Below are 15,498 nucleotides of genomic sequence, written 5' to 3'. Positions count from 1 at the left end.
GGGTTCCCGGGCCGAGCCGGGTTCTGGCCCATCCAGACTCGAGCCGACGGGCTTTGTGGACAAGCCTATGCATAGGCACATGCCAAGCACTTGTGAGTGTTACAGTTAGATATCTTTTTGAACGAAGCTTTTGTAATCCAATCTAAAAACCTCGGAGCTTCACGTACCAGTCCCTGATTTTCAGTAAAGCCAGGTCTCATTGGCAACTCATCTCACCAGGAGAAAAACATAAGCAGGCATGAGACCAGGCAAATGATGCGCTCAAAAACTAGATTACAAGTGATTCCCAGTATCTCCACAATCCATTCGCCCACAAAAACAAAAAACACCAAAACAAAACTAACATCTAGTCGCATACAGACCTCACAAGCTTTCATATAGAAGAAAGATCTTCATACACAGACCTAATCCCTGGCCTCTCAGAAACAGGCCTGATACATCTCAAAGCAATGCCCAACATCTCCTTCATCCCCTTCCCCCCTGGCCTCTCAGAAACAGGCCTGATACATCTCAAAGCAATGCCCAACATCTCCTTCATCCCCTTCCCCACCGCCGGATTCCCAGCAATCTCACCACCCAATTCACCATCAAAACAATCCGATCCTCCCTTTGGCCACTCTCAACCTCACCCAATCGCAAAGATCAACCCCACCTTCGTCCCCAGAAATCACATCGCCCGCACATTTCCCTGTTAGGAGCTCGAGCATCACAACCCCAAACGCGTATGCATCAGATTTGAAGGAAGGAGATGTTTTTTCGAGGAAGTTAGTTCAGGGGCTCAGTAACCGAGGACTCCAGAGCCAAGGATTTGCTCGGTGGTGCCAGACTGGGTCATGAGTAGGTGGAGGCAGTAGTCAGAGACGCGGGCATTGAGGTCGAGGCCGTCGAGGAGGATGTTAGTGGACTTGAGGTTCCCGTGGGGAACTGCACAGTCAAAGTGGAGGTAGTTAAGGCCGCGGGCAACATCGACGGCGATTTTGAGTCGCTGGGCCCAGGTTAGAGGTGGGCCTCTTCGTCCAGGTCGATCTGATGAATAAATGGATTAAAACGGGTATCTCAATGAAGGTGTCCTAAAAATTCACATGGAAATATGACAAAATATAACTAAAAGCATCAACATATTGGTTCCTTCCTTCTAGATATTGATTCCAACATGAAAAGCACAGTACATGCATCAAGGAGACGCTGATCAAGAAAACATAAAGACAATAAGGAGCCAACTTTTAACAAAAGAGACTAAGATAATCTCCTATTCACAGTTTTCCTCCCTCCCTCTCCCTGTATATATTTGTTTGTTTGCATATATATGTATGTATGCGCATGCTTGTGTTTTAAACAAAAACCATCTTTTTCCAAAGTAGATAATAAACGTAACTGAAACAAAAGGAATAAGCCCAACTATGTATGAATCGATAATACATGTTAACAATAACTAAAATCCATTAACTCCATGTATCGACCTTTTATTTTATTAAAAAAAAACTCCATGGTATCAAGACTGGGGCATCCAACCCAACTCATGTCCGAGGTAGAAATACAAATTGAGAGCAATTTTCTTGCATACTTATGTGGGCTGAGGCTCTGTCCATCAATTTTTTATTCCTAGGATTTGCTTTGAGGCACATTGATGTGTGATTGGGAAAAGATAGTCCTGACATGTATCACACATTAGCCCGCATCTCAAAGGAAATCCTAGGGATAGAAAAGTTGATGGACAAAGCCCACAGTCCACTTAAGTTTATAAGAGCTTTTCACTACAAATTAAATCTATTTTTACTCTGAAAATTCCAGTCCTCTTATGTTTCTTTTAAGGGACAATCTGAATTAGATGCGTTCCAGGGTCAATCATTCATCAAAGGATAAACAGTGGAGTCAATAATATACATGCACAACTCAAAGCTGATATTAAGCAATAAAAAGAAAATTCTAAAAAAGCACAAGCAAGAGCTATGAGCACATACCGTACAGAAAGTTCGCCAAACTTCCAGGAGAAATATAATCCGACAAAATAAGCTTTTCATTCTGCGTCGGGCCCCAATAATATCCTCTCAACCCCACAACATTTGGATGTCTAATATTCGCAAACTTCTTGGCCTCCTTCGCAAATTCCTTCTTCGGCTTTGCCACTCCTTCTCTTAGCCACTTCACAGTAGGAAAACCCCATTATCCAAAGAAGCTAGATATGATGTCCCATGACTACTACTCCCTAAAACCTCAGCTGGTGCCCTAGATAACTCCTCTGGAGTCAAAGTAATCGTCTCATCCAAGAAATATAATTCCCGCTAAACTGTCTGGAGATCTAACATCTAATTTAGCTAGGTTTTCTTGTGGATAAGCCTCACCAGAGTCAGGTGACCATGAGAAATGACTAGTCTTTGATGGTGAAGAGCCAGTTACTGATGGCATTTTCTCTTTCGAGCCGATTGCTTCAGAGGTGGGTCCTTTTCGGGGAGCGGGTAATAAGTCTTGCGCTGATACCACTAATGGCCTGCTAGGCTCTAGAGCTTTTCTTTCTAAGTTCTTGTCTGTCACTCTCTCTGGATGAGATCTTGAGATTTTCTTGTAGTGAACAAAAATCGCCAAGAGGATTAGTATCACAAATGCAACGATGCATATTGCTATGATTGCTATCTTGATTGAAGTTTTCAAATGCTTGTGACCTCGTCTTTCAGATGGAGAAGTGCCATTATTGGGATGACCGGCTGGAGACTCTAACCTTGGCTTGTGACCTCGTCTTTCAGATGGAGAAGTGCCATTATTGGGATGACCGGCTGGAGACTCTAACCTTGCATTTCCCGGGTGGAAAGAGGAATCGGGAAATTTCTGCAGATTGGCTAGAATTGGTCCAGATAAATCATTGTAAGATGCATTGAAAGCCATTAAAGTGTCCAGTAAATTTGAGGGTAAAGGGCCAGTAAACTGGTTGAGAGATATATCAAGGGAATTAAGGTAGGTAAGATTTGTAATAGATGGTGGCAATGGGCCCGAGAAATTATTTGCAGAAATGTCAAGCACTTGGAGACGGGATAAAGAGGTTAGATCTTCAGGAAAAGTTCCATTGAAGCGGTTGCTTGATAGATTTAGAGCTTGAAGGTTCGATTTGTTAGATAACGAGGGAGAGAACACAATTTCACCAAAAAGCTGATTGTTGCCAAGATTAAGTTCTTGCAATGTGGAGGATGTTAGCAAATCTGTAAGTATATGACCATCATATTTATTTGAACTAAGATCGAGAATGGTTAATTTAGGATACTGAATGAGAACTTTTGGAAGAGTTCTTGATAAAGAATTGTGAGAGAGATTGAGATAATTAAGGCGCATAAATTGTGAGGTTACTTCTGGAATTGGTCCTGTCAACTGATTTTGACTAAGGTCGATGAATTCCAGGTCATTTCCCCATTTTGATGTCACAGAAATATTTCCGGAGGAACAATTTTTCACTTCAGCCCCATTCCAATTTTTTATTATTGAAATCGACCCTTTTTTTTTTATTTACCAAAACCGACACAATTTTGTGATTAGCAACTTAATCACCTTCCTAATTAGTCGGGGTTGCCAACCCCGACTAATTAGGAAGGTGATTAAGCTGCTAATCAAGAAATCGGGTCGGTTTTGGTAAATAAAAAAAAAGGGTCGATTTCAATAATAAAAAATTAAATGGGGCTGAAGTGAAAAATTGTTCATTTCCGGAGAGCTGGTTTTTTGAGAGGTCCAATATTCTGCAGCTCCCTATGAGCAGTGGAAGATCACCAGAGAGTGTTTGAAAGATATTAAGGACTTGTAGCGTTGTTGATGTGATCCAACCTATATTTCCTGTGATGTGAAGAATAATATGTTGGCAAGCGCATGTAAATGCAAATGCAAATGCAAATAATTCAACAACAAAAATAAAATAGAATATGGAAATTTTGCCAACTTGCAGACGAAAATAGAATATAATCATTTTCTTTTTGCAGTTTCTATATGGAAAGTTTTGTTGCCTATCATGATCAGAAGAAAATTGTCATTTTCTACCTAGTCATCCATATCTCATAACGGACTAGGTTATTTTGATGTTTCATAATCTCCATTTTATAGAACTGAATGGCTGTGTTTCCTTTGATTATCAACATACCAGCAATATGTATGTATTTTTATCGAAGTCGATTTAGGTAATACGCCAACTGTACAAAATGTGTTGACCTCTAGAACCAGCCATGCTGTATTAATAAGAGAACATTACAATACTCTGGGTGGTCATTTAGACTACCTATACGAACTGTAAGAAAGCATAAAATGAATGTAGAATTTTGCACCAAGAAGTAGGTAGAGAATTCTCAACTAACTTCATCATGTGTAATTCGTTGTACAGATCACATGTCTGATAGATTGCTAGAACTAAATTTCAATTCACATAATACTTCATAATTACTATTTAGTTCATAGGCTTTCCTAAAATTTTACGAGTACGTGATGGAAGAAAGCATGTGATGGATGTAAGAAATATTTACAACTGAAAGATCACTCACCTGAGAGATTGTTAGCACTCAAATCCAACTCGCTGAGAACCAAAGAATCCCCTTTCAATAGCCCATTTGGCAAAAACCCATCAAAACCATTGTTTCCAAGTCTTAAAACCTCAAGATCATACACATAATCAAACCCTGGAAGTGGCCCAGACAGCTGATTGTAGCTCAAATCCAACACCTTCAAACTCCCAAATGTAGACATTTCTCCTCCATCAATCAACGAGCCAGTCAACTGATTGTTACTAAGATTCAAATACTTCACTGTCTCTGAAACTTCAGCCAAAAACTTCATCTCTTCCACATTGGAAGACCTCAACAAATTCCCACTCAAATCAACATGAACAATATTTGACTCCATTAACAAACTCCAAGGAACACCCCCATCCAATTGATTCCAACTCAAATCAAGAAACTCGAGGCTCAGTATATCAGCAAACACAGCTGGTATTCCCTTCGAGAATGTGTTGAAAGACAAATCCAAATAAACCAATCTCTTCAGACTCTTCAACCCTGAAGGCAACGATCCTGACAAAGAGTTCTTACTCAGATCAAGAGATTGAATCGAGATAAGCCCACCAATCGAGTCGGGTATCGACCCAGAGAAATTATTCCCCGAAAGCGACAGATTCTGAAGGCTCTTAAGATTCCCAAAACTATCAGGAACCTTTCCAAACAACAAATTGTTAGAAACATCAAGAAACTTCAAGCTCTGAAACCCGCCAATATCATCAGGCGACAATACATCCCAGTGAAATTATTGTTCTTCATCGAGATCTTAAACAGCAATGTGAGGTTAGAGAATACCGAGAGATCAGCGGTACCGCTGATCCCATGGTTATCGAGAACGATAGCAGCGACATTGCCACCATTGCACAGGATGCCATTCCATGACGAAGGGCAGCAGTTGAAATTGATGGATTCTTCGTTCCAAGAATCGGTGATGTAGCCAGTTGGGTCATTGGTTACGCCCTTCTTGAAGGCTAGAAGAGCTAAGATATCAGACGAAGGGTGCTGAGATTGAGCTGGGATTAGAAAGAAGAAGATAAAGCAGACTATTTTGAAGATGTTCATCTCTAAATACTTGAAGAAAGAGCTAAAGAAAGAAAGGGGAGAACTTTTAGATAAATTTGTAAGATTCTAACAATATAAGCAGCTTCATCCCTTCTCTTCAATAAATGAGCTTGGGAAGTCCCAGCGTTCTCTTCAGAAGAACAGGTTAAAGGGGAAGAAAGAAAAATCAAACTTTGGGTTTAAAGAGCTAATGATGAGAGCTTTTTTTTCCACCAAGGTTCCATCTTTAGAGCTAAAGATGGCGGCTTTTACAGTAAAAGCTAAAATCCACTTCCAAAAGGAGAGATTTTTACTCACAATGTGCGATTTTGAGAAGAAAACTCTAAAGATTTTTGACAAGGGGCCACTAAAAGGGGCAACTACTCCATCGCCAACAATCAAGAGGTTTTCAATGGAGTAGGGTCCGCCAAAACCCCCCGCCAAAATGATAAAGATGAAGAAGGAGATGAAAAAACCCTAATTTTTTAAAGGAAAAAAAGAGAAACCCTAATTTTGAGCTTAAAGTGGAGCATAGCGTGGGGAAAAGTGCAGCCTGTTTGTCCTTTTTTTCTTGATTTTATGATGTTTTCAGTTTTTTTGTTTACCCGCCAAAAAACATTTTCTCCTTGCGAACGCCAAATTCTTTATATTATAGTTCACGAACTGTTACCCACAAATAACTATTACACCTGCTACTTAAATATAGGCTAAATGACACTTAAATGCCTTAAAGCGTACGCTAGCTCTCGCCGGATAGGGCATCTGTTTGACAACTCGGTCTTACGGGTTGCCAACATATCTGTTGTGCCTCCTTCCGCCAAGAACCAAGAGATGTCTTCGGCCATGATCCTAAGGACAATAGAAGCGGTGCTGGTGAGCTTGTATTTGCTCACCATTTGGAAGAGGAAATGAGGCTCGGTCTGGTTCACTTTGACACTCACCAGGCGGCTCAGGACTCTCAAAGACGGCTTTATCGCCATCCAATGGGGTTCGGCTTCATCTGCGTCGGCGACACCCCCGAACCCGTGAAAACTTGCTGAAGGAAAGGATACAAGGGCAATCGTAGGCCGAACTCTAAATGCCTCAAGTACAGCGGAACCCGATCTAGTCCATGGTCATAAACGACCTCTGACCTTGTCGGTGCCATCAGTTCATACTCTAAGGGAATATCAAATCTCCCATGGAGCGTCCTCATCTGCGTTTGGGTCACTTTGGAGTGCAACTCTGCCAACAGAGCCTGTTTATCTACGGGATCAGAGACAATTGTAGATGGGTGAGTAATCGCCGGAGAAGACGGAAAGAAAAGATCTCGAGCTCTCAAAAGGAATTTCAAAGATCAATAATCGCCTTTCTTCTAGCCCTAGCCTTATATATAGACAGCAAAATCCACAGCTGTCGGAATCTGGACGGCCGGATCAGAATTTAGCCAATGATCAAGATTAATCCTCGAAATCCAAAGCGTCATCTCCGGGATCAAGCCGTAGCCCACCAACCTTGAACAACCCGTAATCCGGCACAAAAAACGAGGCTGCGGTAATCAAAAAGAATTTGTGGTGACGTCGATCACGATAAATCCGAAAAGACTTTTCTGTTCCCCCGGTTAATGCAAGTCTGCATCCATCCAAAGTTATTCTCATTTCACTCGGTCCCGGCCCGCGCCGACTCCAAGTGAAACGGGCCAGCTGTTATGGTGTTTTCAGTCGCCAAATTATGGCCCCTTGCCAACAACAGGTGAATATCCCCCGTCACGCACCATTCAGTCAACTCGACACTTAAAACAACCAGAGTCGACCTAGCCAACTCACCGAATCGACATCTCATTAGGTCAACTCAAATGGCGATACTTGTCAGTCCCCTCATCAAAGGCAACTCACTACGAATCTACTCAACTGGTTAATTAGCTGGCGTCTCGCTGAGTCGACTCGAAAGACGTTACTTCTCAGTGCCCCTTGATACCAGTCAAAAGGCAACTTCTACCTCGGGCCCCCGCTGACAGCGCGTCAACATCACATTAAATGCTTGGAAGACGCCATCATTTCTTCATCCTCGGTACTATTTGACACCTCGGACCACGTTGGCTTCGTGTGCCACCTATCTCATCTCATTAATACCGAAGTGAGCGCTCATTCCGCGACCACTCCACAACTGACGCGCATAAAGTCGAAGCTGACTTAGCTGCCAGCTCAGACTCTGTAGGGGAAGACTAGAATTCCCATCCTGTATGATTATAAGAAGGATGATTGTTCCCAATGTGAAGATAAACAATTTTCTCATAATTTTTGTCCACCCTATTAAACTTGAGAACTCGCACGGTTCACCACTTCCCATTATTTGTTTAGCGGAGTCATCTGCTAAGCTTATGCTTCCTCCATGTGATTCCTGATAAGTTGAAAATCGTTTTTCGGTGAGGTAGGAAACCGAATTCTGTGGGTTGTAAACGTTGAAAACCGGTTGAGATAATGGAGTTCTCCTCGGGAATGGGGAGCGAAGACGTAAGGTCGGAAGGACCGAACTCCGTGATCACATTTTGTGTTTGATTGTCTTTTGTGCACTATCTCATTTGCATAGTTATTCATGTTTACATCACCCATGTTTTAATTACATATCTTTGCCTATAAGTTGTTGTATATCATACTTGTTAGGATATAATTGTTAACAAGTTTTAAATTGGCATTAAATCAGATTAGATTAGCATATTACCCTATTCACCCCTCTCTAGAATAATTTCACAAATCCCCTAAGGAATTACAAATTCTATAATTGTGACATTTGAACCAAACACCCCCTAAAAGGAAACAAATAGAAAGACTAAAACTTCACTACTCATAGATTTCCCAAAATACCATTGAATGCAAGAAGCATAGAGAACATATCAAAAGTGCAAACCAAGGAAGGTTTGATGAATAGAAATGTCAAATTTGGCTCACATTCCCCCTGAAATACCCTCGGATGTCAGCTCACAATAAAAGATAGAAACAACATATGACATTTTCTCTCAGCATTTTTCCAATTAGTAGGATGCTTCATAGAACAATAAATGACATTTAAATAAAGGGATATCCACGGTAATGAAGGAAATTTTTTATACTGTAGCTATGGGATCAGGTATGTGTACATGTCAGAGTATTGCACAACCATGAAACATATCCAAATGATACCAAATTGAACTATGAATATTGAGAATTCGAGATGGATGAGCAATTGTATAAGAACATAATTTCAGCAAGGATGACATGAGAAGAAACATAATTCTTGTAGGCGAGTTGATGAACAAATAAAGGTGAACAATACAGGATCATAACTGAATGATGCAGAGCCTAATGGGCAAGGAAAAACTCCAACTGAAGCTTAACACTATGAAAGGCTAGTTCGCTAAGTTCAGAATATTTCAGAATATCATCCTTAATACAGTTCAGAATATCATCCTTAATACAGAAAAATTCATATGAATGACACGAAAGAACTAAAATAGGACATTGTTCATGTTGGTTTTATTGCAGTACATTACATAATTTCATTAGAAGGAAGAAGAAACAACATACTTCCGCTAGTATAACAAATCATTTAAAGATAACATCATTATACAGTTTCGATATGAGCACTGGGGAGAGCCAGAAGGACCAAAGAGGAGGATAGAAATAGAATTTTGTTCCATGTAGATACTTGTCCTAGCGAACAAGCCAGTAATGAGCGTAAGAACTGTAAGTAACTACATAATTTGCTTCGAACTGCTTGCTGTTGCAACCATCTTTCAAGATGAAAGGCAACCATCTTTCAAGATGAAAATATCAAATTAGCTCAGGCATCAAATAATTAAATTCAAATTTTACATGTATTTTTTCTCTTTTTGCCATGTAGAATGCTAAATTTCCAACAAGAAGAAACACAACAACATTTTAAATCATTGTTAAACCAAGATTGTGATTGACCAATATTTCACTTAGCATACGCCATATCTTTTTACGCACGCTCTCTTACATTCTTGTCACATTTCGGAGAAGCACATTTACTCTGAAAACTTTTAATAGGAGTCTCATGCGTACATCATTTACAACCTAAACTGACTATTGACTAATAATCATGGCAAGGTTGGAAGCTCAACTTTATCGAAAGAAAAGAAACTAACACGTCCATGATCAACAAAGCAGAACTTCAAGGGGATACCATTGCACTTTCGCTGGAGCTTTTCTACTTCTACTCTTGAGGGTGGGCTATCCCTGCATGTGTAACTCCAAACAAATCAGCTAACACGTCAACTACAGAACCAAAATTTCAGGAAATTAGGTAATTGTTCACTCATGCTTCTAGGAGACAACATGAAATTTGAAACCATTAAATTCACCTTTCATACCTCAAAATAGAGAGCACGAAAATAGGTTCACCAGGAGAAGATTTTCTGAAATTGCTGTTAGGCAACATACCTCAAAATAGAGAGCACGAAAATAGGTTCACCAGGAGAAGATTTTCTGAAATTGCTGTTAGGCAAATACACATCAAATGCTAGCTTCATTTCCACAATCTGGATATTAGTGAATCTCGTAAATATTTCTTCTTTCACTACTTGATTAAATCTTCCATTTGAGTCCAATACGTCCTCCAAAGAATTTGAACTGCAGCAACTCTTCATAGTCCAAGAGATACCATGGCGACCAACAATATAACCAAGAGACTTTAAGTGTCTATAAGCCTCAAAGGCCTCCCAAGAACACCCAGCCTTTCCACTTGCAATCTTCTTGTAAATATCATTTATATTAAGAGATGTTTCATTGCCATCGGAGAGTAGTAGTGCCCCTCTTTCAGCAAGAAACCTACAACAAATATAATAAGTTGATTTACTAAAAATTAAGCAAGTGATGTGAAAATGCACTCAAAACTGGAACTTGGAAATTGGAATTATTGGAACTTGGGTTATTGTATACACCATCATATTGATGAATACAACTCTATTAAAACAAGAACATTCTAAGGATGAAAAAGACAAAAGATTCAACTTCTCACACTGTCACATCCTGAGCCCATAAGCCCATTGGCGCAAAGCAAGCAGTGAGACATACTGTAGTGTGTTGTTTGGCCCCAACCACAACCAAAATAGACTAACTGATGCTACACTTGTTGAGTCTTTGGCTTTACCATATAAACAACTCAATCTCTTACTTTCCCACCAATGTGGGACTAAACTCTTGGGAATCACATATGCTAATATCAATCAGAATATGCTAATTGTGTCTGATTGTCAAAAAGAAAAAAAAAACGCATAAAAACAGAGCTAAATGGTGTTATAATATAGCAAGTCAAGGTAGACTTTTATCACCCTAAATTTTTTCATAAACGTTGTATGAATCAACTACGGCATAAGACCTGCTGAATTTGTAAAGCTACATCTCTACCACAAGCTTTCATACCACCTCAAAAATTAACAACTCCTATGTGTTTAATAAAACCTTCCACCCAAAGCAGGTTCTATTGGCTAACAGTGTATAACAACATTAATATCCTTACGGCAAATGAAAAAGCCATTTACAGGATAGAATAAATTTTATACAAATAAATGAATCCGATATGAAAGGTGGAACAAGTAACAGATATGAGGTTTGAACCTAGATCTCCTAACATCTTAAAATATCATAAGCCAATGTCGTTGACATGCTAATAAGATAAAAACATATTACTAAAAATAGGAATGACATATTTGCGACTTTATGCAATATAATATGGAAAAAGAATTATGATTCAGATTGACTATTAAACTTTTTATTAAGTTGATAAAAGTTTAATAACCATTTGACAAAAACATATATCTAGCGAAAAGTGAAAAAAAAACAAATATAAATATAGTCATGAAGGAGTTAGCTATGTTTGAAGTGCAACAGGGAAAGGAACCACAGGCTACATATAGAAGGTAGTTTTTTTTAATTATGGGAGGGTGCATACTGACGGGTATAAGAACACAGCCTAGGAAGCAAAGATAAGTTAAAATGAGAAATGAAAAAAATAGTTTGCTTAAGTGGAAGACTATAAAGAACTTATAAATACTGTGAAAGCACAAATGTAAATTCCTTTGAAATCATGAAGCTTTTGTGAAGTGTATAACATAGGTGTGACTCACAATCCTGTGGTTCCCAGCCTCATCCAAGCCTTCCATCTCTTATAAATAAGTTGAAAACAAAAGAAAAGATACCAGAACTAATATTACCTGAATTCACTCAAGAATCAAGATTCATAAGTCAAGAAAACCGAGTTCTCAAGGAATTGCATTAAGAAAATAGCCAATATAACGGGTTGATATTCGTCAAAACGTTGCTAATTCAAAAAAAATTAAAATTCACAAATTGAAATCTAAATGCAAGAAAAAGCTACTATGATAGAAAATTCGATGTCACAAACTGAGAATAAGTCAGCAAAGACATAATGTGTCTAATTCTATTAATACAAAAATATTAACGAGAAACAACAATAATAATAATACTTCAAACATACAAGATCTCTTCAATGTGGCAATAAAGCTTGCCATTTCTTGTGATCCCGGTAGTCGTCCACAAGCTTCCCTTCTTCTCGAGAATCTCTCCCATCCCCATAACCTCGTCCCATCGAGCTACCGAGACCTCCTTCCTTCAAAAAAATTCAATAAAAAAGAAATGTAGAATACTTTATGGAGGAATTTAATCAAACAGGTTGTGGGCTTTACCTGAATTGGAGTTTGGATGAAGAGGGCTTGGTGGTGATGGAGGATAGAAATGGGTTTTTGTGGTGCTCTTCGCCCTCTTCTTCTTGGACTCCTCGGCCGTCGCTTCTTGTTGATGCTGCCATGACCAGTGAGAATAGGTGAAATCGGTGGGGGAGTGCAGCTGGGTTGCAGTAGTCTTATAAACGTCTTGAGATTGAAATTTTCAAATGATGAACTAAAACAGTTATCAAGAGCTAATTAGAAAGAAATTTAAAAAAAGGTACAATGTGTAATCTCTTCTCTCAACATTCAGTGTGAAGTATACCCACCAAATGCGCAAGTTATATACCATGCAGTCTCAGCACAAGAGGCGATGGCAGATACTAATCGGAGAGTATTTAATTATTCAAATTATAATTATCTATTCTTGTTAATGGCTAAGATCACACAGTCAATCGTATCCAGAAGAGGACATGTTCGGCTCAGACCGTCACCGGAGTGAGGTAGAGGAGATTGATTAATGAGGACGACTCATTCCCTGACTTTATGTCTGGTTCTTGAATTGAGGTAATTAAGCATATATGAATCAAACCACCAAATAAAAGAAAATTGAGCACAAAGCATCAAACTGAGCACAAAACATCAAACATATATATATATATCACCATCAAAGAATGTGAGGAAACCTGAGCAATTATGCATGAAAGCACCAAACTGAGCATATACAACCATAAAATAATGTGAATAAATATGAGCATTTAAGCAAGAAAGCACCAAACATCGAACTTAGCGCTAAGCACAAAGAACTCAATAATCAAATCACAGACCACCATCAAAGAATGTGCTTAAACTGAGCATGTAAGCATGAATCCAAACTTGTTATCCAAATGCATATCAAAACGTTAATAAACGGTGTCTTTAAGAGGTAATAAGATCTCATTATTCCAAAAAGTAATAATTAAAATATTCTAGCATGTTCAAACTTTCATTAATTTTAACCAATTTTCATAAATTATGCCGCTGAAATTTTAACATGCTAACACTTTCATAATTTTTAATCAACAGCATGTTCAACATCATGCATATATTTACGACATGCATCTGCAATCTAAAATTTATAAACTACATGCATTTCATACCATAGCATGCATCTAAACAATATCATGCATTGACTACTAAAAGAATTAACAAGTCTGATATGATGAAAATAAAATTTAGGTATACATCATAACATCATTCGGCCACATATCCATACATCTAAACAAACATGCATGAAGTTCTATTAATTTCTAAGAATTAAATCTAACAAAAGATACAAATGAATACCGTAAGTTCTGCGCAAGTAGCAATTAACATATAACCCTAACAGATAGGTCTTTACGGTACATAGAAATGGCATCATTTATAAAAAAAATTATTTTTTTAAGAAGCTGATTTTTAATACGTCATAAAAACAAGGCTTCAAGATTTATACCTTGTTTTGCAGAGGGAAAGATATGAAGAAGCATATCTCAGAGAGGCAGATGAAGGAGCTCAAAACGCCACCAACTATCAAGAAATGAAATCCCTTCTAAAATAAACCCAATAAGTTCAATTTCAACTCCCAATCTTTATCAACTTAAGATCTAAGTTTGATTCTTCATGTTTGGACCACAAATTCAAGGAATCTAGTCGAAAAGGGGCATTTGAGATTAGGACTTTCAAGCTACTGGAGATAGAAGATGTTAGAGCTGCGATGCAAGCCTTGGGGGGAGGGTTTAATAATTAATAGGCTTGCTATAGTTGCACAGAATAACCAGCAGAAATATAGAAAAATCGAGAGCAAAAAACTGAACTAAAAACCAATCAAGTAACGTGCAAGATTTTTATAATAGTTTGGGTAACAATTCTACGTCTGCTCTTCCTTTTCACGAAGGGGCTTCCTCACTATGACAAGAGTTCTCTTGAATCACAACCCAATTCAATAGGTTTATAAAGACCGCACCTAGAATCTATCCGAAATCAATCATCTAACCTAACTCTCCATAGTAAGTAACACCTAGTCCTAGCTAGTCTCAAACCTCAATTATCATCGGCTTAATCCTAACCCTCAATTATCACGGCTTGAGTACATCGTAAAAACAAGTTTGAAACAAATTTATTGGTCACTGTACACCATCGATGAGGTGTCATGATCATTGATGGTTTACTATAGACCATCAATGGTTTACTATAGGCCATCGATAGTTCGAAATTGATTCTCTGGATTTCTGTGACTATTCACTATCGATGAACCTTGACCATAAATGGCTACTATAGACTATCAATGGTTCCAAGGCTAAAATAAATGTAAACGCTGATTTTTTTTGCATTGTTTCACTTGTAGCCTTCAGATACCTATTTTCACCTATACTATATCACGCCAAACAAATTTTAATACCAAATGAGAGTTTGTTATTACTCAAACAAGAGCTATTGAATGGACTACGTCCTAACAGAAGAGACGCGAACCAAAGAGGGACGAGATGGAAGATGCGCAAACAACAGAGGGAAGACGCGCCGAAAAAATCAGAAAGAATTCTATTTAATGGGGGAGGGAGGTTTGTAGGGTTTCCTTGAGCGGAAAAAATCAGAAAGAAGAAAAACGAGTGAGCAAGGGTTTTTTCTTTAATGGGGTCAAAATCAGAGGTGTCAACATTTTACATATTTCTCCAAAAACTAGAGAAAATAGGTTTCTACAAAACACCCACTTTTTCTACTTTTGAAACTTTTATATATCAAAAAATAGAACCACACAGGTTTTAGGAAAGCTATAGAAAAATTCTATTTATAAAAATGCCACTGTTAGAGAGCTTTCCTTTTCTTTTCTATAAAATTGGAGAACCAAATAGTCACTTAGCTACAAAATCACTTTTATCCTAAAAGGCACTAATATGAAGATCACTTTTGTGAATAGTAAAAACCTTACGTATTTATATCTTAATCTTTGAAATTAGAATAGATAATTATAATTTGAATAGTAAAAACCTTACGTATTTATATCTTAATCTTTGAAATTAGAATAGATAATTATAATTTGAATAATTAAATACTCTCCGATTACTATGTAATTGGAGAGGATCCAAATCCATTTTAAAAAAAGAAAAGGGAGTTCGGCGAATAAGCGTATGGATTTCGTTATTAAAGTAAAACAATTTTTTTAAAGACTCCGGGGAGAAGATTAAAACTTGGAATAGGATTAAAATTGTTTTTTAAAGTAAAATATTTTTTTAAAGTAAAATATTTTTTTTAAAGACT

General features: G+C 38.1%; 2 protein-coding genes across 14 annotated transcripts in view; both read right to left on the bottom strand.

The window, feature by feature from the left end:
• LOC109850867 (probable LRR receptor-like serine/threonine-protein kinase At4g20940) lies at window positions 254-6,335 on the bottom strand. Its single transcript, XM_020420943.1, is given in 11 exon segments — window positions 254-431; window positions 501-605; window positions 607-751; window positions 754-1,026; window positions 1,962-2,153; window positions 2,156-2,277; window positions 2,279-2,716; window positions 2,786-3,427; window positions 3,693-3,813; window positions 4,509-5,244; window positions 5,247-6,335. Coding segments are annotated over 11 exon segments (3,165 nt in total). The 5' UTR covers window positions 5,580-6,335; the 3' UTR covers window positions 254-373.
• LOC109850868 overlaps window positions 9,372-15,498 on the bottom strand; it is a 19,161-nt gene continuing 13,034 nt past the window's right edge. For 3 of the 13 annotated variants that reach the window (XM_020420954.1, XM_020420953.1, XM_020420945.1), the window contains 4 exons: window positions 12,244-12,358; window positions 12,036-12,167; window positions 9,980-10,366; window positions 9,372-9,787 (listed from right to left, as the gene is read on the bottom strand). In XM_020420954.1, coding sequence (XP_020276543.1) covers window positions 9,637-9,787; window positions 9,980-10,366; window positions 12,036-12,133 — 636 coding nt within the window. In that variant the 5' untranslated portion in view covers window positions 12,134-12,167; window positions 12,244-12,358 and the 3' untranslated portion in view covers window positions 9,372-9,636. Of the gene's footprint in view, window positions 9,815-9,868; window positions 9,910-9,979; window positions 10,367-12,035; window positions 12,168-12,243; window positions 12,458-13,696; window positions 13,793-15,498 lie in introns of those variants that run through there. The other 10 variants (XM_020420955.1, XM_020420956.1, XM_020420948.1 and 7 more) reach the window with 9 other exon arrangements.

Source organism: Asparagus officinalis, chromosome 7 (genome assembly GCF_001876935.1).
Source record: "Asparagus officinalis chromosome 7, Aspof.V1, whole genome shotgun sequence".
NCBI lineage: Eukaryota > Viridiplantae > Streptophyta > Magnoliopsida > Asparagales > Asparagaceae > Asparagus > Asparagus officinalis.
This window is presented reverse-complemented; position numbering and strand designations above follow the sequence as displayed.